We start from the raw sequence: 6,706 nt of genomic DNA, 5'->3' as shown, positions 1-6,706 counted from the left end.
CCAAAGTGGTGGTTCTATTGATACATTTAATGTATACGGTTAATAGCATCTGTCCTCTCATTTGACTGAAACAACATCTATGCAACATATATTGGACATTGAGATACATGCAGTAACCATCCTTACAAATTATTTTAGAATTCTGTAATTATAAAGAAATGAGCATGTCTAAACCCCTGAATTTTTAGACACAGTGGATTTGGTAATTATACTACTTTTTTAGGTACTTATGCTCAAGGAATTATGTAGTTAATACTCCACAGCCTACAAATGAGTTCACTATTTTTACAGACCATAGTTCTGATACTTGACATCAGCAGATACAGAAATTTAGTACAGTGTCTGCTATGTATAAATACAATTTTTTTTCATCTTCTTAATTCTTTAGCATCTATAATATTGTTTCTTCTACATGTATCCTTTCTCTCTGCATGAGTTAATATTTTGTTTTCTTTCTTACACCATTTAGCTAATGCCTTACTGAACTGCAAACATTATTGTAGATAAACCATAGCAAGGTCATTTGGTAAAAAGCAGAAAATATGATCTATGACAATATCTAGCACATTATTTCACAGAATTTTCTTATAGATACTGCACTGAACTTGATTGCATTTAATTTCATTACTTGTGGTCATTCACATGCTTTGTTAATTTTTTTTTTTTAGGTACACGAAAATGAAGACTGCCACCAATATCTATATTTTCAATCTTGCATTGGCAGATGCCCTAGCAACAAGTACTCTGCCATTCCAGAGTGTGAATTACTTGATGGGAACGTGGCCATTTGGTACCATCCTTTGTAAGATTGTTATATCCATAGACTACTACAACATGTTCACCAGTATCTTTACACTCTGCACCATGAGTGTGGATCGCTATGTAGCTGTTTGCCACCCAGTTAAGGCCCTTGATTTCCGTACCCCCAGAAATGCCAAAATTGTCAATGTCTGCAACTGGATTCTTTCTTCTGCCATTGGCCTGCCTGTTATGTTCATGGCAACTACTAAATATAGGCATGGTAAGTCTGGCTTTCTTTCCTGAAGTGAGTTACTTCAAATGTTTAAGCTCCTTTCTGTGTTGTTTCACTTTGTTGTGGAGTCGTTGAATTAACTCCTAACCTCCAACCTGTATAAAGCAGGTGTCAGTGCCAACGGACCCCTTCAACAATTTTGCATCTGGCTATAAGTGACTGGACACAGGACTGCACGTGATCAGTCTTTTACAACAGGCAGCTCCAGCTCCTGTGGCTCCATGTGAGTCTTACTGCCCCACACAGTTACTGTAGTGTTTGAAAAAGCATCTGTGCCTGCCTGCTTTCTGCTGCAGGGTGGTTAGGCACTGTCCTACAGCACAGAAGCTTATGCTTTACTCAGGCTATCCCCACTGAAGTTAGCAGTCATAGATATTTTGCACCTAGTCTAGCAGGACACGATACAGAGCAGAGAGCGTGTTCTGGATTGCTGGTGCTCAAAGACGCTCAAATTCCTTCTACGGAATGACAGCATCTCAACATAAATCCAAACCCTCCTCTCTGCACAGTTACCAAGTGTCATGTCATTCTCTTCCCTATTGCCCTGAAATGCCCAAACTCTCAGCAGATACAGTGGTTAAACCAACTTTCTTTTTACCATATTTTATATGAAAAGTGAAAGCGAACAGCAATTCAACTCTGTCTTGTCCAATGTACATGCAGTTCCAAGCAATAAAATGCAAAAGAGAACACTTCAGTTTTGTTTTTCAAACTCACACTTCATATGTGTTTGCAGCACTGTGTCCTATCAATATCTGTGCCAATGACAGGCCACAGATTGCTTCATTTTACCTATTTACCTAGTAAGTCTTCATATATTTGCCTATGATATTTAACAAAAAAGGTTTAAAGAAAAGCAAATGAAAAACTGACCCACTTGTTCTTTTTGGTTGTTTTCCTTTTCCTCCAGGCTCTATTGACTGCACACTTACATTCTCCCACCCTGCATGGTACTGGGAGAACCTCCTGAAAATCTGTGTGTTCATCTTTGCCTTCATCATGCCAGTCCTGATCATTACTGTGTGCTATGGGCTGATGATTTTACGCCTAAAGAGCGTTCGCATGTTATCTGGCTCCAAAGAGAAGGACAGGAACCTGCGGAGAATCACGAGAATGGTTCTGGTAGTGGTGGCAGTGTTCATCATCTGCTGGACTCCCATCCACATTTATGTCATCGTTAAAGCCCTGGTCAACATCCCAGAAACTACTTTCCAGACTGTCTCCTGGCACTTCTGTATTGCTCTCGGGTATACAAATAGCTGCCTTAATCCAGTCCTTTATGCATTTCTAGATGAGAATTTTAAAAGGTGTTTCAGAGAGTTCTGCATCCCCACTTCCTCAACCATTGAGCAGCAAAACTCCACCCGAGTCCGACAAAACACTCGTGAACATGCTTCCACTGCCAACACTGTGGACAGGACTAACCACCAGGTATGACTAGCAGTGGAAATGTCATCTCTGGATCCAGGCCTCCCGCTTGGAGATGACATGTATTCTGAAGTTACAGTTTATACTGATTTGTAGCTATTTGAAGGTCTAAACACCTTCAGGATTATGTTTGAAACTGCTGTATGCATACACAGAGACCCCAGTCCTGCATGGTGCTAATTGTTCTCTCCTTGATGCTCAGAAGCTGAGGGCTTTCCAAGGTACCTTGCATGACTAGGTCCAGTGTGCATGCATATGCAAAGCACACAAAACAGTGTTTCATTTGCAAGACGGTTACAAGTCACAACAGGTGACTGCTTTAGAACTGGTTGGAGATGAATCACAGATTTCTCTAGTCAGACTCCTAGTCTGCTGAAAGTGACAGGAGTGGGACAGAACATGGATCTCTCTTCTCTCATTGCTACAGTGAACAAAAGAGAGAAGAAACTGCATGTACACTTTTGACTGATGTACAAAGAAGGCCTACCTGGCCTTCTGTATCCTGGAAGGTATGCAAGAAGTAGACAAAGGCTTGTCTACATGTACTTCTTGTACAAGATAATTATCTCTGTTGGTTAAGGTGGGTTTTGAGATATACAGATGTAGATACAAAAATATATACACATGCGTTAAGGAGTATTGTGCCATTTTGCCATTTAAGGTGTACTAAGATTATACCTTGTCTGTGTAGAAAAAGCCTTTGATAAGTAGGGCTTTTATGACACAGCAGATATCAAGAGAAATATATTTATTCATTTTTTTTTAATTCAGGCTATTTTTACTTAGCTTATGTGAATAAGCTCTTTTGTTAGATGTTCATGTTCCTGTGCTTAGCCCTGAGAATTTACAATCCACATCCCTCAGTGAACATCAAGCAAAACATGAAAGCAACTCTTCAACTCTTACACTTCATGAAAGTAACTCAAACTCATCAGAAGTACTAGAAAAAGTTTGAGCCATCTCTGTAGTTGCTCAAAAAGAAGAACAAAAGGTACAAGTCTAGTTCATTCCTTGCCGTATCACCTTTCAGCAATATATTTCAGTTGCTTCTGCACTGGGTTCTCAGTGTTGTCACTTCAGGCACAAGTTGGCTGCCTCCTCAAGCTGCAGAAGCCAGTGGCTTCTTGCGAAAGCAGTTGCATATCTGCCACTCAGCTGCTGCCAGAAAGCCCAGATCTGAACATTACCATCTCCAAACAGACAAAATAGTCATTGCACCAGAAAAGAGGGGAGATCATGATAAAGGGAGAAGATCTAAAAGGAGAAGCTTTACTAAGTTTCTGCAGTTGGTATTGTCATTCACCAGCACTTGATTCATACATAGCAAACTGTGGCCTGTGAAATCAGTTAGCACCTGCTCAGTCTTACAAATACTTTGGTGGTGGACCAGAATCGCCAACCTTGGCATAGGCACGTACGTATATGTGTGTATGTATGTATGTATATATGTGTAGTATTTACTGTGTGTAGTCAAAGTTTATTAAATGGATTCAGCTGTTAATAATGTCTTTGTGACCCTCAGTGGAGTCAATTTTGTGCATGTCTCTGATAACAGGATTGTATCTGTATCTAGTACAATTCCAACTTTTTACAGTGCATTGTGTATTAACATTTTCTACATTTAGTTATGTATCTTTATATTTTTTTTAGGAGAGTTGTAGCCTTTTAAACTTCTATCCCTATCAAAGATTGCTGCCCAGAAGCTGAGTGAAATAAAGTCTATTTCCCTGGTCACTGAGCTAACACAGAATAGAAGATGATCGTTCCCACAAAGATCTTTCAACCTACACCAACAAGGGAGAGAGACAGCTGAGATAGGGATGGGCCAAGCAAGTAATGTGAACTTTACGGTGGCAATAAGGAGGAAGCTAGTCTGATAGTTGAGTTCTTTGTTGGTTGGGTTTTTTTCTGTTGAAAGAATTGTGATGGAATTAGTTAAGAAGGGATAACGCATGTGTAAAGAGAAGTGAAGGGAAAGACACTGAAGGGAAAGGGAGGTGAAAGAAAGAGTGCAGAGAAGAAAGGTGAACATCAGGAATGAGGTCAGTCTGAGGCAATAAGGAGGAAAAATGAAGCAAAGAGCCAATATGCATGGAATAAAGAAAAAGTGTATGCAGAGCTTTAAGAAACTGCATGGCTACTCAGCTTTGACTGCTTTGGTAGCTCTTCCTAGCAACTATCCACCAATTTTCCCTAGAGCCAGTGAGAAGGCAACAACATTTGGAATTTCGTGTCCTCATAGATGGGTGGATAGGTCTCTACATGGTCTTGTATTTGAAGTGGACATAAGTGGGCCCCATTTCATTTCCCTCACCACCATCCCTGCAGTCCTTGCTTTGGCAGCTGCTGCTGCTTCTGCCACTGGTTTATTTCTGCCAGATGTGCTCATTGGATACTGACCTGAGACTTCTCACTGGGGCAGTCTCTGCAGTCTCTCTCACTCTCCACAAGTCTGTAGAATGCATTCACACCAAGCCATGTTCAATCCTGAATCTTAAACATTTTTTTTCTCTCCAGCAAATATTTCTGTAAGATTTTTGTTGTCTGCTACCATCCAAATGAAAAGCAAGGTTGTAGGACTAATCCACACTAAGATGGTTCTCTGGGATAGTACTTAGCAAGTGTAACATGTAATACTTTTGTTATTAATATTATTTGAAACAGAAAAGGCCCTAGGATTAATGCCACTTTTGCTCTCAGAAAAAAAGAAGAAAAAAAATAAAGAAACAAAAACTTAACAAACCACTGTGTGATCAGTGAGCTTTGGTAGAGTCTGTTGACAAGGCATTCTTTTTTCAGATAAGTGCTTTCCGTACGAGAAAGTCCAGCTAGTGTATCTGTATTGATCTAAGTATACTGACATGCTCTTTCTTGTATAGACAAGGCCTTGGAGAGCATTTGGTATGAATTCTAATTGCACGGCTGTATAGTACTCAGCACACTTCACATCATTTTTAAAAAAAACAAATGTTCTACAAGTTGCTTTTTTGCCAAGTGAGAATTCTTTCCTCCTGCTAAAAGTTAATGAGAACTGCAAGCACTCAATTGCTCATCAGCTTAGGGCCTCACACTCTTAAAGCACTTAAAAATAAGCAGAGAAGAAACAACTGTGTTCTCTATCAGTGCAAAAGCTGTTTTCAACAGGTTCTAATGCTACAAGACAACACTTGCTGGGCAGTAAAGAGGGTTGCAGAATTTCAGAGCATGCTGTGCAATAAGCATATTTTCTTGATGAAAACAATTGCAGTGCTGTTGTGCCACTGTACAAATACAACTTAACACGAATACTGTGGACACACAGGACTGGGAGGTCACTGGGTTTGTTTGCTGATATAAGTCCATCTCACACAATTTAAACTAGACTTCAACTGCAAATCCAAAAGTTAACTAGCGTACTGATGTGAGCATGGAATGTGTCATCTAAAATACTGAGTCTCTGCAATTGCTACCAAAAAAAAAATACAGAGAGGGAGCAAAATCCTTCCATACTCATGAAATTTTCATGGAGTTCCCCTTTAGGAAAATAAAAAGAAAAAAAAGAAAAAAACAAACACCACAACTGGCTTGGTATGAAATATAACCTAATTTAACTTTTTTTTAGTGTGTATTTGTCTTTGAAGGTCAGATCACTTTTATGTCATCATTTCTTCTACTTTAGCTGCTTTGTGGCAAAGGCAAATTGTTGCCTTACTCTCTGGGCTACCTGTTTAGCTTTATACACCAGGACAGTAGCTAAAAATGAGAAGTAAATTCCTCTTTAAAAAAAAATCCACATATGCAAACACACACACAAAATTGTGGGTGGGAAGAAATCTAGTAATTGTTCATTGTGTTTGCAATTTCTTTCCTTTCAGCTGGAACTTCAAGAAGCTGAAACCACTCCACTGCCGTGACAGGGTCTCCTGCTGCATAGCTCTCAAAGCAATTGCACACCAGTGCCACAGTGTCTCTGGGCAGTATGCGATGGGAATGTGTAGGATACACTTTCCCTCAAAAAAAATACTGCAGAGGAAAGCACCTGCTTTTCCATTCTGTCCAAAATTGCTTCTGCAGCACTTCTACATTGCATGTAACAGAAGCATGAAACTTAACAGCAAGCAGAGCCAAGAGTTACAGGGGCTTGCCAGGCTCCAGGGTTCAAACCAGTCATGTTCACCAGGAATAAAAGCATTAATCTAAAATAAAGCTACTGTACCTGTAGCCATCTGACGTGCTCTTGATAAATTACAGTGGTGTTATATGGGT

General features: G+C 39.8%; 1 protein-coding gene across 1 annotated transcript; it reads left to right on the top strand.

Moving 5' to 3' along the window:
* The first annotated feature begins 672 nt into the window (after positions 1–672).
* OPRM1 (opioid receptor, mu 1) lies at positions 673–6,457 on the top strand. Its single transcript, XM_008942491.1, has 3 exons — positions 673–1,021; positions 1,944–2,464; positions 6,316–6,457. The coding sequence occupies exons 1-3, from the start codon at positions 679–681 to the stop codon at positions 6,352–6,354; spliced, it is 903 nt and encodes a 300-aa protein (XP_008940739.1). The 5' UTR covers positions 673–678; the 3' UTR covers positions 6,355–6,457.
* The last annotated feature ends 249 nt before the right edge of the window (positions 6,458–6,706 follow it).

This window comes from Merops nubicus, unplaced genomic scaffold, assembly GCF_000691845.1.
Source record: "Merops nubicus isolate BGI_N331 unplaced genomic scaffold, ASM69184v1 scaffold1356, whole genome shotgun sequence".
Lineage (NCBI taxonomy): Eukaryota > Metazoa > Chordata > Aves > Coraciiformes > Meropidae > Merops > Merops nubicus.
This window is presented reverse-complemented; position numbering and strand designations above follow the sequence as displayed.

Coding starts and splice junctions, on each gene's coding strand:
- OPRM1 (XM_008942491.1), top strand. CDS start 679: ATGAAGACTGCCACCAATATCTATATTTTCAATCTTGCATTGGCAGAT. Junction 1,022..1,943: donor AACTACTAAATATAGGCATG/GTAAGTCTGGCT, acceptor CTTTTCCTCCAG/GCTCTATTGACTGCACACTT. Junction 2,465..6,315: donor TGGACAGGACTAACCACCAG/GTATGACTAGCA, acceptor CTTTCCTTTCAG/CTGGAACTTCAAGAAGCTGA.